This window comes from Bos mutus, chromosome 3 (assembly GCF_027580195.1).
Source record: "Bos mutus isolate GX-2022 chromosome 3, NWIPB_WYAK_1.1, whole genome shotgun sequence".
Lineage (NCBI taxonomy): Eukaryota > Metazoa > Chordata > Mammalia > Artiodactyla > Bovidae > Bos > Bos mutus.
In genome coordinates this window covers 114,901,631-114,921,998 of record NC_091619.1, presented here as the reverse complement: position 1 = coordinate 114,921,998, position 20,368 = coordinate 114,901,631, and the positions used below count along the sequence as shown (strand labels likewise).

General features: G+C 49.9%; 1 protein-coding gene across 38 annotated transcripts in view; it reads right to left on the bottom strand.

Annotated features, from left to right (window-relative positions):
* LRRFIP1 (LRR binding FLII interacting protein 1) overlaps positions 1-20,368 on the bottom strand; it is a 160,185-nt gene that overhangs the window by 85,259 nt on the left and 54,558 nt on the right. For 7 of the 38 annotated variants that reach the window (XM_005906813.3, XM_070368557.1, XM_070368595.1 and 4 more), the window contains exon 1: positions 6,160-6,372. The exons of 28 other annotated variants lie outside the window; for them this stretch is intronic. In XM_005906813.3, the coding sequence (XP_005906875.1) occupies positions 6,160-6,225 (66 nt within the window). In that variant the 5' untranslated portion in view covers positions 6,226-6,372. Of the gene's footprint in view, positions 1-4,603; positions 5,038-6,159; positions 6,373-20,368 lie in introns of those variants that run through there. 3 more of the 38 variants (XM_070368569.1, XM_070368576.1, XM_070368590.1) reach the window with 1 other exon arrangement.

Here is a 20,368-nt window from a genome sequence, read left to right as displayed (position 1 = left end):
GTTCTCAGCAGGGTCCAGGGTTTCCAAAGACTGAGACTGTCCTGAGAGGGGTCTCCAGACCAAGCTGTGAGTGCTGGCTCTGCCACTCGCCCATTATGACAACTTAGACAAATCATGTCACTTTGGAAACCCGGTGACGTGGTCTCTAGGAGCTTGCTTTGCCTCTGAAATGTTTGGTCTACAAAGGGGTGAATTATCTGTTACACTGAGACTGTCCACAGAGTTCTCTTTCCCGTTTTGCTACTGGAAATCTCCTGACTTTTCTTCTCAGAGAAACACACCAAAAGAACAAACATTTTAATCACGAACAAAAGTGTTCATGTTACTTAACAGAGAGCAGACTAATAGCAATTACCTATTGAAACTTCACAAAACGATCTTCAGCTTAGCAGTGACCCGCACTCAAGCTGATGAACAAAAACAGCGCATACTTAGGGCTTCCCTGGTGGCTCAGTGGTAAAGAATCCGCCCTCCAGTGCAGGAGACACGGGTTCGATCCCTGGTCTAGGAAGATCCCAAATGCCACGGAGAAACTAAGCCCGGTGCCACAACCACCGAGCCTGTGTTCCAGAGTCTGAAAACCGCACCTGCTGAGCCCAGAGGCCGCATGACTGAGGCACGAGCACCTAGAGCCCGTGCTCTGCAACGAGAGAAGCCACTGAAATGAGAAGCCTGTGCACCACAACAGAGAGCAGCCGCCGCTCACTGCAACTAGAGAAAGGCTGTGTGCAGCAATGAAGGCCCAGCACAGCCAAAAATAAAACCGAATGCATAAAAACTAAAAAAAAAAACAGGGCACAGTATTTTCCGTGCAAAAAGTTCTCCTCTTGCTGTTAATACATCTTAAATGTTTTTCTGAGATGAGGGATGTTCACACTTCCTTCAGGGTCTCAGCATATTGGAGCTACAAGCAAGCAATAGTCGCAAATAACCTCATGTGTGACTGACAAGTGACAGGTGGGAGCAGCCTGGCCTCACGTGAGCAGCGCTCCCCGTGACAGGTTCCCTCCGGGCAATCCATCTGGTCTCCGTGGCCTTCGCTTCACCTGCTCCGCTCAGGTTCTTCCTTGTAAACCGCATACTTTTCTCGCTGTTCAGTCACTAAGCTGTATTTGACTCTTTGTGACCCTCCATGGACTCCAGCCCAGGCTCCTCTGTCCATGGGATTCTCCAAGCAAGAATACTAGAGTGGGTTGCTGTGTCCTTCTCCAGGAGATCTTCCCGACCCAGAGATCGAACCAGTCTCTCCTGCACTGCAGGAGGATTCTTTACCAATGAGCCATCTGGGAAGCCCCCCCACCCCCCACCCCTTTGAGATGACACAAAACACTGACATTGTTCCTTCTCAAAAAAAGACTTGATGCTCCAGTAGCCCCATGCTTTCCCACGCAGGCAGCACACAGCTACTGACACCCTTTCCTCTGCCCAGGTGATCCTCCTGGAACCAGCCAGGAAAGGGCCAGGAGCCCTCAAACATCCTCAGCAGGCTCGTCTGTTGGGATGGTGGGGAGGAGCTTTACAACACATGGGAATGAGGCTGGTACCCAGCAGTTCCCGCTGCGGGCTGACTCAAGTGACAGCTAAAACGTGGGTACGGTATGAACTACAGAAAAATAAAAATTCTGGCAGCTATGGGGTTTCTATTCATGTCCTTATTTAGAAAAAATAGCCCATTGAGTGTTCTTTTGTCTGAAAAACTATCAGAAATAGAAAGGAAATGTTAATCAAATCAAGACTTCAGTTGCAAAGACGTGTGTCCTGAGAAGCTGCCTTAGCAGAAAGACGTCCTTCGGCCCGAGCCTGGGGCTGACGGCCCAGGGCTCAGAAGACAGGCTGACAACAGCAAGAATGCTCTCCAGCCGCCTCGCCAGACCTTGCCTGAGCAGGCTGGACAGAGGTGGCAGTGACCATCATCAGCTCTGAGCCATCCTGCCTGGGGCCCAATGGGCCCCGCGGCCTGTGGCTGTGCAGTCTTGGGAAAGTCCCCTGAACCTTCTGAGCTCATCTTCTCTTTATGTGTAAGTGGGGATAACCTAACTGCCCCTGAGATACGCCAGGGCAAGGAAGACTTCTGCAGGAAACCCTGAAGATCGCTGACACAGCAGGGCTTTGGGAAACGCTACCAACTGTGTCTACCTACACACTGTCTCTGTCCCAGCAGCGTGAGCTCAGCTCAGAGGAAGTTTACAAGACAAGGGAGAAGACGAGCATGCTGAAACACCCACCAGGAGTAAGTGTGCTGGGGAGATGGCCCACCCACACCAAAAGCCCACTCCTGTTTCTCTCCCCGCAGCGAGAATTCCACCCCCACCGGCCAGAGATAAAACAGACCTGAGGATCAGAAACCATGTTGCTCTGGTAAGCTCTAGGACACAAACACATAAATGAAACATTTTAGTTAAAAGGAAAAGTAAATCTTTATAGTAATTTAAACTACAAAGTAGCTCTCCTTCAGAGTCCAAACCAAAGTATTTACACAGGTTTTAAAGGTGTCAGCTTATAGCCTGAAGGAGAAAACCACTTGAAACTCCGGCCCTTCCCTAAACAAAAACATCAGTCTCAGAAAGGGGATTTAAGTAGTGGTCCACCATTAAATGCACAGGAATTCTGAATCACTGAATCTTGGATGTAGTCAAGACAGTGCTTTGTTTAAATTAGAAGTTCATTTACTTTTTCTAGATAGTCTGAACCGTAAAAGTTCTGGTAAATCCAATCCATGAAAATATGGAAATAACCTGCTTTAAAACACACACACACACACACACACACACACACACACACGTGAGTGTGCGTGCACTAAAACTGGGGTGCCCCAGAGTAAAAGCAGTGAAGTAACAAAAATTCCTCTCTCTCTGACCCATGTCTAACATACAGTGAGATATAGCAGCCTTCCTGCTCTAACAGGTTAGTAACCTGAACCCTATGGCCAATGGGGCTCCGAGGTCAAAACTTTTAAGTATGATCAGATATTCTGGAAACACTGGCATATGAGTAATCAACCAGTCATAAACATTTCCTTTGCTGAGTCACACAGCCTGATTTTTCAAGGATAAGAATTTCCTCCTGAACATTGCCTTTTGAGGAGCAAACATATCACACCAACATGCGACCTTGTAATTCTGTAGAAACTAGATAAGAACCTCACTGTTAATCAGGTAATACTCGGATCAACTTTGTCTGAAAACACTTGAGCCGCTATAAATAACGCAATTTCCTGTGCTCAGTGTAAGCGGCAGTGTAGACTGCAGGATCTGAAGAAAAAAAAAAGGGTGCAAATGAGGCTTCCGCTCCGTTGACATAAGTTCAGGCTGAACAGAAACTAATTCTTAAAGAAAAGGGGAAATTGAGTCTCCATCTTTGCCCTAGTGGGACACTTTTACTACTAAGAGAAAAGACCTAACTTACTGCTTTTATATCTTAAGAGCTTGGGGCAATGACGCACCTAACACAAACCAGGGTTCCAACACCCAGTCTCAGGCTGAGCCTAGCAGGGCCAGGCACCCGAGCGCTGCGTGTTTCTACTCGCCAGGGCCAGTGGACCCGGGCACAGGCACCTACGATGCGAGGAGACTTGGGGGGTCCACGTTCCCCTGACAGCCTCTCTCAGGATGGGGCTGGGTGTTTGTGAGGACCCTTTGCTGCTCAGTTCATGGGAAAAAACCAGCTGACACAACCAGCGTGCACACGGGGAAGCTGCCCAAGTTAAGGAAACACGGTTTCCACACCGTCCAGTCCTGCAAGGAGCCTGGACTTCCTGCTCGGATCCTGCTTTTTGCTTTGAGGTGGAGCTAGACAAATCCATGTCCTCCTGCCAATCCCAGCCCTGGCCTCACACCCATGGGGCCCCGGCCCTCCTCCTCCTCCACTGGGGACCACTGTTCCTGGGACACAGGGTCACTTAGTGCTGAACACAAGCCGGCACAAACAAGTCTGAAATGCCCACCCTTCTCTGGCTGGAATACTAATGCCCAGGGTGGCCGCTGGGTAAGTCCTTCGGACATGGCCCACCCAACACCCCACCCCCACCCTACCCCACCCCACCTCACTTGTTTCCTTTCAACCACTAACGTCATAAAACAAGGACTGTGTTTTACTTCTGTTCCCCATGTTCTGCTTTAAAAAAAAAATTTTTTTTTGCTGTTTTTTTACTAAAAACAAACAAACCCCTCCTTAACAAGCCCTCTCCCAAACAAACAAAAACTCTAACAAGTTCACAACTGATTACTGAAAACCCCTGGGACCAAGGATGTTTCAGAATTCAGCATTTTTGGGTTTTAGAAGGGTAATAAGAGGCATACACTGTATGTTCTCTAACGACTCAGAGTAACAGTCCTTAATCAAGTACCTTAACGGGGCTGCAGAGAAATGTATGCGCATTCACACTAAGAAGAATAAAGACTGAAAATAACCTCTCATCAGCCAAATAAATGGGACCTGGAGAACTTGGCACAGGACCCCACAATACGATGAGACTTGGGAGGGGACACAAATAGCCTCCCGTCACTGCCAAATGAATTCTGCTCACAACTTACAAAAAAGAGAAACAGCCTTAGTTTTCTGACTATACTAGATCCTGGAATCGTGGGCAGGAGGGGGTGGGCACCTTCTCAACGAGCAGCTGTTCCAGTCTCTCCTGGCTCCGGCTCCCAGCAGCATGTCTGTGAGGCACACATCTCCACCAGACCCGATCCCGAGGTAAGTTAAGGCTTAAAGAGACGCCGCATCGAGTGCCGTTGAACAAGAGGTGCTGTTTCTACTCCTGCCTCAAATCCTGCTCCCCACAGTCACTCTGTTCTTCTCCGTGCCCAGCAGTTCATTCCTCTGAGCTCGAATCTTGCCCAGGACTAACATCAGTCTGTTCTTGCCATCTATGGCTTGCCTAGGCGGCTCCTGGAAGCACCGGCCTTTCTCAGAGCATTCCCATCCTTCTTTCTTCCAAGGGCCCTTCCCTGATGCTGACGCAAGGCTCTCTCTGCAGGTTCCCAATTAGGCGAAGGGGTAGGAACCAGCTCCAAGGATCTGGTTCAAGGCTGGAACCTAAGGCCAGAGGAGCACACCGAATGTGGACATTAAAAATAATACCCACCTGACAGTCCTCAGGAAGGAATGTGATTTTCAAGTGTGTGTTCATCAGAATCTATTTCTACACTTCTTTCTGGGGTTGACCAGGAAGCTGAGGGCAGAGCAGTCTTATTCATCTTGAACCTTCCAGAAACACTCAGTAGGGGGTTAATTCCTGCCTGGTGAAGGAGTGATTATTGGGGGCTTACACTTCGATTAAGGTTCCACAAAGGCCCAATAAAGTGAAAATCTAGGGTCTCTCTCTACAGTATTAACTTAATAATGTATGTCTTTTCCAAATTGCACCCTTTCACTTTTAAATATTCCCATTCATGATCAGCCACAAGCCACACGAAAATAGGTAATTACAAACCTTCCCCACTTCATCCCCTGCTGGACTCTTAATGCCTCACATCCATAGTCCCAATACTGGGTGTTGAGCTGAATAACTGCAAAATCCCACAGATGAAAGGTCCCCTCCAGACGGAGAGACCCCAGGAGACCAGCCAAGGAGGATTTGGGAACTGGAATCTCGGGGACTCTAGAGAAGGCTCTAAGGCCCAGAGAAGGATAAACACTGCAAACCACCCAGCCTCTGGGGGTGCCAGCCTCAGGCTGAAGGCACCGCCCCTGGGCACCAGTGCCCAGGTGCTCTGTTTTGTAAAACACCAAACCAGCAGTTGTGAGTGAAACTCTATAGACCACGCGCAGGTCTCAGATTTCGGCTGGATCCGCGGACGAAACACCCAACTGGGCAGAGCCCGACAATGCGGCCTGAGCGGACTAGACCGAGTTCTTTTCCGCGGTGGCGAGGAACGCCGTCCGGGGAAACGTGTTTTCGGGGTGCAAGGCGGGCAGCACAAACGAAACCGCGAACTGAACCGAGAACTCCCTACCCCCGCCCCGCCGCACATCCTCGCGTGGGGACGGACTTTCGCTTAAGGGGGTCCCCGGCCAGGCGGGGCCCACCCACACCTCACCAGGCACAGATGGCTGCGGTGGAAGGTGGCGCCCGCCCTCGGCCGGTCCCAGCACATCCACAAGGTCCACACATTCGCAGTCAGAACCAAACGTTTCGGAGATGTGTTGTCCTCTTACCAGTCTCTGAGCTTCTGGGCTCAGGCAGTCTATCTCCTGGTTCTGCGCGGCCGCAGGGTTGGTCATCCTGCCGGCTGAAGACCACCTTCTCACACAGCCAGCAGAGATCCTCAGTGGACGTCTGGCTCCCGGGATCCGCGGGCGGGCTCTCAGCGCAGCCGCATGCCGAGAACGGCGGGATCGCGTTGCCTGAGACTACCCGCGCGTCGGGACGGCAACCTCGCCCTCGCCCGGGCGGAGCGCGCCTCCGCGGTTCCGGGGCTCGGGCGCGGCCGCAGGGGCGGGGCGCAGGTGGCCGGGGCCCGCGGGCCGGGGCGGGGGGCGGTGCGGGGAGCCGAGGAGACGGGCCGCCCCCCTCCGCGAGCTCCGCCCCTGCGCTCCGCCCTCGCCGCCCTCCGGGTCCACCCGGCGCGCTCCGCCCCCACGCCGCGCCCCCCGGCGCGGTCATTAATCACCGGCAGCCCCCTTCGGTCCCCACCCGAGGAGAAAACCCCCGGCCGGCCCTGGTCACCCACCACCCGCGGAGGGAGGGCGAACTGAGGAGTTTTGGAAGATGCGGGAGCGGGGAGGTGCGCACGGGGCCTGGCTCCCCTTGGGGAGGGGTCGGTAAGGGGGAGGGTTCTGCACGGGGGCGGGCCCTCCGGGGGCGGGGCCCTGGGGCGGGGTCCTCCGGGGGCGGGGTAATGGGGGCGGCGTCCTCTGGGGGCAGAGCTGACAGTCTCTCCAGGCCCCGCCTGTGCCCCCGCCCGCCGCCCCCGCGCCGTCGGTGCTGGGCTGCGGCCCCAAATTCAAGCCAAGTTGAGCTTCTACGGACACGACAGCCTCGCCCGAGCTCCGCAGCGTCTGCTGGCCGGGGTACCCCGTTAACGCGTCCCCCGGAGAAAGGGCCGCCTTCTAGGGCGAGCAGAATGCGCTGCCCGCCGGGGTGAGAACAAGCATCCGGTGGCCGAGTGCGCCCCCTCCCGGCTCCCGCTCAACAAGCCGCGGCAGAAGAATAATGTTCGGCGCGGATCCGGGGTCTCAGCGCCGGGGTTGGTGGGGGCGGGGGGGTTGGCCGCACCGTCCAGGGTCCTGCGGGAGGTCGTGCGAGGCTGGGGCCGCGCGGAGGGGCGTGTCCGCGGCGGGATGGGGCCCCCGGGGCTCCGCACGCACCTCCTCCAGCCCCAGAACACGCGTGACTCGTTCTTTAAAAGTCCTACAAGCAAATCATGGAAACGTGTCCCGACCTCGCCAGGCCGGGGCGGGAGCGACGGGAAGGAAGGACGCAGATTTTTATGGGAATGCCAGCCTGTCCCGGCCATGCCCCGCGCCCGCGGCGCCCCCTGCTCCTACGCCGCATCCAGGCGGCCCCGGCCTCTGTTGACCTCGCCCTGAGGGCACGTGTTCGGAAGCCCTTCTCAGAAAGACCACCTCCCCACCTCAAAATGAAAACTTCCAACAGGAAGGCTGGGCCGAGGTGTCTGCAAAGGCGGCTCCAGCAAGCGTCTTGAGACCACCAATGCGCACTTAAATGCTACCGTCGCCCCGTCTCCCGATCTCCGCCACCCTAACCTAGCTCTCAGTAAAGTGTCAGCGCGGCGGACTGTGTGCGCTCACCTTCCCACTCTGGCTTCAGGGGAGGGGGCTCTGGAAGGAAGGGTGTATGTATGTGTGTGGAGGACGGGGCGGGGTGGACAGAGGAGGTTCTGGGGGGCCCGGGGGTTCTAACCTAGGAGGGAGTAGGGGCAGCAGAAAAGCAAGGCCGAGTAAAGACCCAGAGTGGCCACCGCGGGAGAAACAGCAGGTGTCAGCTTTGATGAAAGTGAACACGGCCGCTAAGCTTTAATGCACAGGACTGTCAGGTTCGCAAGAATAACTTTCAGAAAGACTGAAATGCGTACCTTTAATACCTTGTCTTCTTACTATAACGCTTTTAAAATCCGTTAATGTGTTAACAGTTCTTGATTAAACACGTTGGAGAAAATTTTAAGTTATTTTATGTAAATACCTATGGGATTTGGGGAATCTCTGGTGGAAAGCAAAGATAATTTGAGTAACAGCTCCACAGATGAGAAGGATAACCTGTTAATAAAATCGCCTTCTGGGAGCCTTCAGTTGGAAGTGAAAGTGGAGAGTGAAAAAGTTGGCTTAAAGCTCAACATTCAGAAAACGAACATCATGGCATCCGGTCCCATCACTTCATGGGAAATAGATGGAGAAACAGTGGAAACAGTGTCAGACTTTATTTTTCTGGGCTCCAAAATCACTGCAGATGGTGACTGTAGCCATGAAATTAAAAGACGCTTACTCCTTGGAAGGAAAGTTATGACCAACCTAGATAGCATATTCAAAAGCAGAGACGTTACTTTGCCAACAAAGGTTCGTCTAGTCAAGGCTATGGTTTTTCCAGTGGTCATGTATGGATGTGAGGGTTGGACTGTGAAGAAGGCTGAGCTCTGAAGAATTGATGCTTTTGAACTGTGGTGTTGGAGAAGACTCTTGAGAGTCCCTTGGACTGCAAGGAGATCCAACCAGTCCATTCTGAAGGAGATCAGCCCTGGGATTTCTTTGGAAGGAATGATGCTAAAGCTGAAACTCCAGTACTTTGGCCACCTCATGCGAGGAGTTGACTCATTGGAAAAGACTCTGATGCTGGGAGGGATTGGGGTCAAGAGGAGAAGGGGACGACAGAGGATGAGATGGCTGGATGGCATCACTGACTCGATGGACGTGAGTCTGAGTGAACTCCGGGAGTTGGTGATGGACAGGGAGGCCTGGCATGCTGCGATTCATGGGGTCGCAAAGAGTCGGACACGACTGAGCGACTGATCTGATCTGATCAGTTGGAATATTCTGATGTAGATCAGCAGATTCTAGAGCTACTTGCCACCTGGAACCCTGTGACCACATCTCCCTGAGCCAGGGCCAGGGAGAAGGCTTCATTTGTCTTGCAGGTCTCAGGGCAATGCTTGTAGACACGGGCACCCCCTCCCCACCACCTCCCGGGTGGCCTTCCAGTTGCTAGTTGTCAGCTTTATGAAAACCGCATAGGGAAGTGGGCCCTGGAGTTAAACCCTCTGGCTCAGTTCTTGGCCCTGTCACTGGCTGTAGGACTGTGAGCAAGTTACTTAGCCCCTGTGTCTCGAGTTTCATCTGAAACCTGCCAGTTATAATGAAAGTGCCCAGGGTGAAGGGGAGGCCCCCCTGAGCACAGTCGGTGGAGCCGCCTGGCTGCCTCTTGGCCTCCTACCTTCCCCCTGCCTCCAGAAACCCCCCACAAGGCACCCGGGCCTACCTGCCTTGCTCTGCAGCAGGAGGAAAGCTGGGCAACAACAGGTTAACATGGCTGAGAACCGGGAAAGATGGTGAGTAGCCCCAGAGAAGACAACAAACCCACAGCCCCCACAGAAGCTATGGGAGGGCCCAGCTGCAGAAGCCCCAGGTGGCAGGACACTGTCTCAGAAGAAGCAACTGGCTGATTAATTTTAGTCCCAGGAACAAACTAACAACACCAACAGTAAGATAATAATAGTAAAGGCACAAGAGATTTCTGACTCCACCCAGTAGCCACAGCAGCTGTACCAACATCCTTGTAGATGAGAGGCCAGGACATTCTGACATATGTCCCAGCCAGCCACCCTGGGGGGACAGCTCAGACCGGTCCCAGCTGTAGGGCAAATGTCAGTCTGCATTTTAAGTGCTGCAGAATTCACACTTCTCTGTTATTTAGACGCCGGGGCCCCAGAACACAGTGTCGAGGGTCTAGTTGCCTTTATTTTGATATAAGCAGCCCTCCGATGAAAAGGGGCCCCCCTGGGGCCCTCTCTCAGCAGTACCCACCCCGCTCTTGTGTTTTAAACTCACCATGGACACTTGTGAGGATGACTACTGAGTGTCGCCTACATACTTGGTGCTGGGAAAGTCCACACAGAAGTCAAAGAAAGTGACATTTTGTAGAAGAGAAACCACGGACGTGCACTACATTTTTACCCCTGTGCTCACAGCGTTAGGTCACCAGGGTGTGTGTTTAGGTCACTAGGGCCACAGCTCAGCCATGGCCGACTCTGCGACCCTACGTACTGCAGCCCGCCAGGCTCCTCTGTCCATGGGATGTTCCTGGTGAGAATACTGCAGTGGGTTACCATTCCCTCCTCCACTAGGCAGAGTAACCTAAATCCTTTAGATTGGGGAAGACAAAACCAGAGTCACCTGAGTGTCAGGTAAGAAGAAAATCAGACAAGAAGCCCCCAGTTTCCATCCTCAGGGAGGCTGGCAGAAGAAACCCAGGGCACCTTTGAAAGATCTGAGCCGCAAAATGGGGAGGGGGGACTGGGGAGGGGTCAGGAAGAGGGAGGCCATGCATCCTGACTGCTCCAGTGTGGGCCCAGGGTCTTTATATGCAGAGCTGTGAGGTCAGTGACACAGGCTCCGTTTTCCCTTCTTTCGGTCAAGATCCCCACTTCCAGCAGGCTGGCTACTTTCACTCCTTCCAAGCTGCGGGCAGCCACTCACCTACAGGCACCCAGGGACTCTGTCCTGAGAGGGGCCTCAGGTTTTGTGAAAGCTCCGGTTGTCCCGGGCATTCCTAAAAGCCACCATGCTTATGCTGCTTGGAGCCCTCCCCCCAAAAGTGTAATGTCCCAGATCTCAAAAGCAGTTCTCCAACATTCAAGATTACGTGCAGGAACTTAACTTCTTAAGGGATGCCTAATAAGGACAAACAGGTAAGTAGAATGATCTAATTTTGTTCTGGGAACATCAGCCTTCATAGCTCACCAGCAAACGCCACAACATTCAACCACTTTGGGGCCACACCCTAACTCGTTTACTGGTCTCCATGGTGTTGGGCCGTTGCTAGGTTCACCAGCATCGCCTGCTTCTGTGGTTTGGTTCTGAAAGCTACAGCAACCAAGACAAACGCTTCCAGGTTTGCAGGACAAGGCAAAGGGCCGGGAGGGGAGAGCAGGGTGGTCCTTGGCCGTCCTGCTCTTCAGATAGCTCGCACAAAACCATTTTTCCAAATCATAGCCATCACAGCTGTTTTTCATAAACATGAATCACCAGTCATTGGTTTCAGGAGAGTAAACATTTCTATATTACTTCTACAAACAGTGAGCTTACATGTATGTTATAACTTCCCATGGATCCCTTTGACTAAAATAAAAGAACACTCCATGTAGTAAAGCTGGTTCATGAAGCGATTACCCAGATGTGCACCACGTCTTTCAGTTTACAAAGCATTTTACACATGCATGTCTTAGAAATACTGTGGGCTTGGTTCCAGACCACTGCAATACAGTGAGTGTCATAATAAAGAGAGTCACATGAAGTTTTTGCATCCTAGCGGATAAAAAAAGATGTTTGCACTACACTGTAGTCTATTCAGAGAAGGCAATGGCACCCCACTCCAGTACTCTTGCCTGGAAAATCCCATGGGTGGAGGAGCCTGGTAGGCTACAGTCCATGGGGACCCGAGAAGAGTCAGACATGACTGAGCAACTTCACTTTCACTTTTCACTTTCATGCATTGGAGATGGAAATGGCAACCCACTCCAGTGTTCTTGCCTGAAGAATCCCAGGGACGGCGGAGCCTGGTGGGCTGCGGTCTATGGGGTCGCACAGAGTCGGACACGACTGACACGACTTAGCAGCAGCAGCAGTAGTCTATTAAGCATGCAAGAGCATTATGTCTAAAAAATAATGTATACACCTTAATTTTAAAGTTGTCATTATTGTTCAGTCACTCAGTGATGTCTGACTCTTTGCGACCCCATGGACTGCAGCACGCCAGGCTTCCCTGTCCTTCACTATCTCCTGGAGTTTGCTCAAACTCATGTCCATTGAATCGGTGATACCATCCAACCACCTCCTCCTCCGTCATCCCCTTTTCCTCCTGCCTTCAATCTTTCCCAGCATCAGGGACTTTTCCAATAAGTTAGCTCTTCCCATCAGGTGGCCAAAGTATTGGAGCTTCAGCTTCAACATCAGTCCTTCCAATGAATATTCAGGACTGGCTTCCTTTAAGATGTTCTGGTTGGATCTCCTTGCAGTCCAAGGGACTCTCAAGAGTCTTCTCCAACACCACAGTTCAGAAGCATCAGTTCTTCAGTGCTCAGCTTTCTTTGTGATCCAACTCTCACGTCCATACACGACTACTGGAAAAACCATAATTTTGACTATATGGACTTCTGTCAGCAAAGTGATGTCTCTATTTTTTTAATAAGCTGTCTAGGTTTGTCATAGCTTTTCTTCCAAGGAATAAACATCTTTATTTATTTATTTATTTATTTTTTAAAAACATCTTTTAATTTCATGGCTGCAGTCACCATCTGCAGTGATTTTAGAGCCCAAGAAAATAAAATCTGTCACTGTTTCCATTGTGTCCCCATCTATTTGCCATGAAGTGACAGGGCTGGATGCCATGATCTTAGTTTTTTGAATGTTGAGTTTTAAGCCAGCTTTTTCACTCCCCTCTCTTATCTTCAAGAGGCCTAAAAATACTTTATTGCTAAAGAAACGCTAATCATCATGTGTGTGTGTGCTCAGTCCCTCAGGCATGTCTGACTCTTTGTGACCCATGGACTGTAGCCTGTCAGGCCCCTGCGTCCATGGGATTCTCCAGGCAAGAATACTAGAGTGGGCCATGCCCTCCTCCAGGGGATCTTCCCGACCTAGAGGGGTTGAACCCTAGTCTCCTGCATCGCAGACAGATTCTTTACCACTGAGCCACTAGGGAAGCCCCAACCATCATCTGAAACTTTGGCAAGTCATAATCTTTTCACTGGAGGACGGTCTTGCCTCTGTGTTGAGGTTGCTGAAGGCTAAGAACTGCTGTGGCAATTTCTTAAAATAAGATGACAATGAAGTTTGCCACAGTGATTGATCCTGCCTTTCACAAAGGAGTTCTCTGTAGCATGCAATGCTGTTTGATAGCATTTTTGTGGACAGTAGCACTTCTTTCAAAATTGGAGTCCCTCCTCTCAAACTCTCTTTATCATTTAGCAACTAAGTTTATGGAATATTCCAAATTCTTTGTTGACATGTCAACAAATCTTCACAGGAGTAGATTACATCTCAAGAAACCATTAGCATTGCTTGTCCACATGTTTTATTGTTCAGTTGCTAAGCCATGTCTGACTCTTTGCAGCCCCATGGACGGCAGCACGCAGAGCTTCCCTGTCCTTCACCATCTCCCAAAGTTTGCTCAAACTCATGTCCGATGAGTCAGCGAATGTCATTTAGTTATGAGATTGCAGCAATTCAGGCACACCTTCAGGCTCCACTTCTAATTCTAGTTCTCCTGTTGTTTCCACCACATCTGAAGTTACTTCCTCCACTGAAGTCTTGACCTCTCAAAGTCACCCATGAAGGCTGGAATTAACTTCTTCCAGACTTCTGTCAGTGTTGATATTCTGAGCTCTTCCAATGCATTACAAATGTTCTTAATGGCATGAAGCATAGTGAATACTTTTTAGAAGGGTTTTAATTTACTTTGCCCAAGTCCACCAGAGGAATCACTATGTATGGCAGCGATAACCTAATGAAACATATTTCTTAAATACAGGGTTGCCATAAACCTTCTATTTGTTAAACAAACAAACAAACAAAAAAACCACAGTATCTTTGAAGTGCAGTAAAGTAAAGCACAGTGAAAAGAGGTCTGCCTGTACACACGCTGAGGCCCCCAAAGGTTGTGTCGCGTGTCCACACAGATGATCGTTGGAAGAGTGGAGCCCGGCTTTTAACCCAAGTCCAAGCCCTCAGTGTCCAGTACACTGTCTGACACAGAGGTGCTCCCTGCCCGAGCCAGCCAGGGATGCTCACTGGGACAGACAGTCAGCAGACAGGCCACCTCCCTGGGCTCAGTCTGGACCAGTAGCCCCATCTCCCGCTCCATGGGTACTGACAAAATAATGTAGCCAGATCAAGGTCAAGGGTGTAGCCGGCTCTCCTGGTAAGACCAGGGCACTGGTAGAAGCATCAGGTGAGGGAGTCAGACCCTGCATGCCATTCACCTCCCAGTCAGCTGGCCCAGCTCAGGCCACAGTGGACTTGACCCTCGAGCCAAGATCCTGACAGCCTCCGGTGGACACAAGTATTGGAGGCAAGTGACTGGAAAGCGAGGGAGCTTGTTTCTAGCACACAAACAGCTCCTGCTTATTAAGCACCCACTCTGGGCCAGTGTCCTACGACCACATCCTTCAGCCTCATGGCTGCCTGTGTGGTCCTCACTGTCGCCCAGGACTGAGTGGGCCCTTCAGGGATGGGTGCATGTGCTCACCTCGGGGGACAGAGGGCAGTTCATAAACGACAGATGCACAGGTGATTCTCCCAGGAAAACGAGGGACTTCGATAGCTTCTCATCAACTCTTATTTATCTTATGTATTTTATATTTTTGTAGCCACGGAGAATAGAAACTCTCTTCTAAAAGTGGCATGACTTTAGGAATGTTTTTTTCTGCATGGCTACCTAGCACCCAGCAATTCACCAGACTTCTTTTTTATTTAATATGTATATTTAAAATCCCTTTGGATTTTCTAAGCAAGGTGATGAGTTCGAGTTTTGGTTGGACTGAACTAGAAGCAGGGGCAGAAAGCCTTATTGGAGGTGTCCAACAGGCGCTTTGGCACCAGAAGTATAAACTGGTTTAAGGTGATGAGAAAAATGGTGGCATGCATATAACAGAAACTAGTCTGAAGGAAGGAATCTGGGGATCCCCACATTTCATGAATACGAGGAGTGACAAGAACAAGCCAACACCGGGACTTCCCCGGTGGTCCAGTGGGTAGGGCTCCACACTGCCGACGTAGGGGGCCAGGTCTGATCCCTGGTCAGGGAACTAGATCCTGCAAGCTCGACCAAGATTGACAAGCTTGCATGCTGCGACTTAGACCCAGAACAGCCAGATCATCATCGTCATAATACAAGAACACTTAGTCAACACAGACGATGGGTGGGTAGAGAAACGCATAACAGAGGTGCCTTCTGGAAACCACTATTCAGAAGGCTGGTGTGAATACCAGTGTTAAGCAAGGCAGATGAAGTGATGACAACAGGGTCCGGAAAGCCTTTAATTTGCAACTCGATAAACACTGGCTCTTGTATTCTCTTGTTGAAATTCTACATTCCAGCATTTTCAGTGGTTTCTGCTCATATAGTACATGACACATGACAGCCCAGGAGGAAGACAGAAGCAAGAAGAGGGATTGGGTGGGGAGAGACATGTTCACTTGCCCATCTGTTTTTAAGGATGGAAGCGACTTGAGCCAGTTTGGAGACTGAAAAGTGGGAGAGTCAAAAGGAGAGGGAGGAAAAACAGAGGGGGCGTGGGCAAGACGGCTGACTAAGGGATGGAGGGGGTGCGCTGGGGGGTTTCTCCGGACTTTCAGCATTTGGCCTGATTCCGAGCTAAGATGGGGATGAGAAAACCGCAGTGTCCAGGAGAGGACAGACCACGAGAAGCACAGGCCTGGTGCAGAGACTGTGGACACAGAGCTGGGGCAGGAGAAGGGCGGGTGGAGCAGAAATTGCAGGGCATGCAGGAGAGCTGCCTCCGGCTCAGCCTGGGCGATGCTGGTCTCAGGACCTGCACCCGAGCCCTTCCACAGGGCTCCAGACAGCCCACAAATGCTGCGGCAGGGTAAACGCTACCCACATGTAAAGTAATTTCTAGCTTATTTTACTCTGGGATTACGTTCATCTCCAAGAGTGCCCGGGAATAAGTCCATAGCAGTCTTGGGGGGAAATGTATCAGTTTTTTTCAATCCATTCCTCAGAACGGTTGATCCTTAAGACCAAGATGAGAGTGATCACGGGAACACTCCTCATGTATTGTGGCCAAGGAAATGGCCACAAACACCTGTGATAAAGCATCTCTTAGCAAAACCAATTCTGTTTTTCATGAACACAACACACTGCAAGTATCAGCCAATTATTTTCTAAAAATATTGAGGACAAAACAACTGAAATCCATTACATATTTCTCCATAATATAGGAAAAGGCTGAAAAGCCCTTCTAAGTCCACCCTAATTCAAAGGAAAAAATATCTCAACATGCACTTGGAAAAGTACATGTATAATACTTTCGATCAGAATAGACAGAAAAAATGTGCTTTACTTTCAACAACTGTATTTACTAGCTAACAGAACACTTTCTGGTAAGAAATAAAGGCAATGTTTCAATATATATTTAGGAAAATAAAATGATTACAGATAAAAGCAATATTTCTTCTAGATGCTCACTGATTTATTTGGCTCTGGCCTCAGTAATCTTGCCTATGAGTTTAACGTCTAGGAGAGATAAAAAGTGCCTAACAATCAGAACCATGAAACAAACATTTACCCTGCTCACTGAAAAATCCAGAAATCAGTCAGGCTACAAATGCTATTGACAAATGTCATGCATAGAAAGGAAGTATGGGAAACACAGGAGTTTATAATCTAAATTTAAACAGTACCCACAGCACATAGGGAAATTTGACGGCATGTAGGATGAATTCAAAGGTTTAAAATCAGGCCTTCCTGCTAAACAGCTTGACTTGAAGGTGACCCGACTTCAGGAAAATCAGAAACATCAGAAGTAAGCAACCTTCTCGCCTACAGTACAGAAATGTCTAAAACAGCATCCCTAAAATAATCTTCCTAAGAAAATACATATTTCTAAAGAAAACAAAGACTGTAACACACTGTGTATGTGCTCAGTCGCTCAGTCGTGTCCAGCCCTTTCGCGCCCCTATGGACTGCAGCCCGCCAGGCTCCTCTGTCCATGGGATTCTCCAGGCAAGAATACTGGAGGGGGTTGCCATTTCCTCCTCCAGGGGATCTTCCCTCCCAGGGATCGAACCCACATCTCTTGTGTCTCCTGGATTCTTTACCCTGTGCCACCTGGGAAACACTAAAAACACATGTCCACAGCCTAAAATAAGGATTTTCCCTTCTGCATTTTAGCCCCTGAAATACAGTGCAAAGAAAAACCATCAACTAATAGCCTCAGAAAGGTGCCAGATTATGGGCACCTCCTTTATCACCAATTTGTACGAACCAGACATCTTTCCAGAAGACTTAACACAGAGCATAAAAACCTCACCTCTGAAACACGAAGACTTCAGATGAACTTCAAGAGAAGTTTAAGGAAGAGCGAAGAACAGCCGTCTGAAGAGACATGTTTGGCACGAGAGTGGAAATTCTGGAATAACTAGAGATCAAATAGCACTCCTGACCACGTCAGCTCTGAGTACCAGCCGACAGGTCAATTAGAGGCACCTTTATACCCGCCACCTCATCGGGCAGCTTCGACCCGCCTTCGGTAATGGAAAGGCGTGGCTCCCTAAGTCCATTGTAGGATTTCCAAATGCCTCTTCTGACCTGTGGGTTTGATTTTTAGTTACTCAGATTACATTGAAGTCCCTTCCTATTATCCTCACTTCCACTGAGGCATGTGTATTAAATATGGGATTAGACTTTGAGGGAAATTTTCTTTATCTGTTTATTTTTAATTGAAGGAAAATTGCTTTACAGAATTTTGTTGTTTTCTGTCAAACATCAACACGAATCAGCCATAGGTATACATATGTCCCCTCCCTTTTGAACGTCCCTCCCATCTCCCTCCCCAGATGGAACTTTAATACAAATACAGGGCAGGGTTTTGTAACCGTGGCTCCTCTGACATCTGGGGTGAAGTGATTCTTTGCTGGGTGCTACCCTGTGCGTCAGAGGATGACCAGCAGCATTCCTGGCCTCCACACACTGGGCGCCACAGCACTCTCCTCCCTGCCTGCATATTGCCACCCTGCTGATTTGACTTCTGTGCAGAGTACATCATGCGAAATGCCGGGCTGGGTGAAGCACAAGCTGGAATCAAGACTGCCGGGAGAAATATCAATAACCTCAGATATGCAGATGACACTACCCTAATGGCAGAAAGTGAAGAGGAACTAAAGAGCCTTGACGAAAGTGAAAGAGGAGAGTGAAAAAGTTGGCTTAAACCTCAACATTCAAAAAAGGAAGTTCATGGCATCTGGCCCCATCACTTCATGGCAAATAGATGGGGAAACAATGGAAACAGTGACAGACTTTATTTTCTTGGGCTTCAAAATCACTGCAGAAGGTGATTGCAGCCATGAAATTAAAAGACGCTTGCTCCTTGAAAGAAAATCTATGACTAACCTAGGCAGCATATTAAAAAGCAGAGACATCACTTTGCCGACAAAAGTCCGTCTAGTCAAAGCTGTGGTTTTTCCAGTAGTCAAGTATGGATGTGAGAGTTGGACCATAAAGAAAGTTGAACGCCAAAGCATTGATGCTTTTTAACTGTGGTGTTGGAGAAGACTCTTGAGAGTCTCTTGGCTGTAAGGAGATCCAACCAATCCATCCTAAAGGAAATCAGTCCTGAATATTCTTTGGAAGGACTGATGTTGAAGCTGAAACTCCAATACTTTGGCCACCTGATGCGAACAGCTGACTCATTAGAAAAGACCTTGATGCTGGGAAAGATTGAAGGCAGGAGGTGAAGGGGCTGACAGAGGATGAGATGGTTGGATGGCATCACCGACTCAATGGACATGAATTTGAGCAAACTCTGGGAGATGGTAGAGGAAGGGAAGCCTGGAGTGCTGCAGTCCATGGGCTGCAGAGTCGGACGTGACTAAGCGGCTGAACAACAACCACACGCTAGGTGCCAGTAGCAGTCTCCTCCCTCCTGCGACAACCAGAGGTGTCTCCAGACACCAACAGATGTCCTCTGGGAGGCGAAGGGAACCTGCTGAGAACCCTTGATCTAGGGAGCTTGTGCCTTCATCCAAGACACCCACACTGTAGAAGGACTTACTAACTCACACAGAGGAGTCACACCCCAACAGATCCAAGCTAAACATGCACAGAAGTAATGGTCATGACAGAAATATTTCACCATGTCCTCTGATGTCTGTGGCCCTCAGTTTTTCAAGTAAAAACTCAAAAGCGGGGCTGGATGTTACGGTCAGGAGCAGCGAGAAAGTCAGGACTGACACTGAAAGGTAGGAAGCGGGGGCCACAGGGTGGGAAGAGAGAGACGGAGCTTTCAGAGTTGGTGCAGTCAGGCCAAGGGCAAGGCGGTGACAGTGGAGGTGGGCTGGAAGGAAGAACACAGGAAGTGAGACGGTCAAAGAACTGAGTTTGGTTTCCTGGACCCTGTGGGAAGACCTGATCCAAAAGCGGGGCGTGATGGAGAACACAGCCAGGGCGAGGGTGGGGGCCCACAGGCGGCCGGCAGAGTCCACACAGCACAGGGGCCCTCACACCTCCAAAGCCTCCTGAGTGAAGTAAGCCAGCAGAGAAAGACAAACATCATACGATGAGACATATATGTGGAATCTAAAATAAACTATCCGGGATTCCCTGGTGGCTTAGATGGTTAGGAATCTGCCTGCAAGGTGGGAGACCCGGGTTCAATCCCTGGGTTGGGAAGATCCCCTGGAGAAGGGAATGGTAACCCACCCCAGTGTTCTTGCCTGGAGAATCCCATGGACAGAAGAGCCTGGCGGGCTGCAGACCACGGTGCTGCAAAGAGTCAAATACGACTGAGCGACGAACTATACAAATGAACTTATTTACAAAAGAGAAATAGACTCACAGACACAGAAAAGAAACTTATGGTAACCAAAGGGGGAAGGTGGGGAGGAGGGGTAAATGAGGAGGCTGGGGGTAAAAGAGACACATTATTATAGATAAAATAGAAAACCAACAAGGACCTACTGTATAGCACAGGAAACTATATCCAATATCTTGTAATAACCTATAATGGGAAAGAGTCTCAACAGAATATATATATATATGCACATTTATATATAACGTAGTCACTGTGCTCTATACCTGAAACTAACAGGATACTGTAAACCAACGAAAGAGGCCAATAACAAGGAAAACAAAGTGAAAAACCTCCAAAGCAGAGGTTTGGGAGAAAGCTGAATAGAATTCTTGCTCTCTTGCTGGCGAGGCTGCAGTTTCGGGCCACTGCTGTGACCTCCACAGCTTCCTGTGTGACACAGCACAGATGCGGCCAGCAGGCAGGCAGCGGGTAAGTGGTAAGACCCCAGGCTGGCACCTGCTGCACACTCTGGCTGTTATTCGAAAATACATGGGTTATTCTTCCTGCAGGTAAGGGACTCTGGAATGAACAGTTGACACACAGGTTGAGAGAAGCTGCAGGTAGAGTGAGTCCCATGTCACTTAATTGGCTGGCATTAGGCTGAA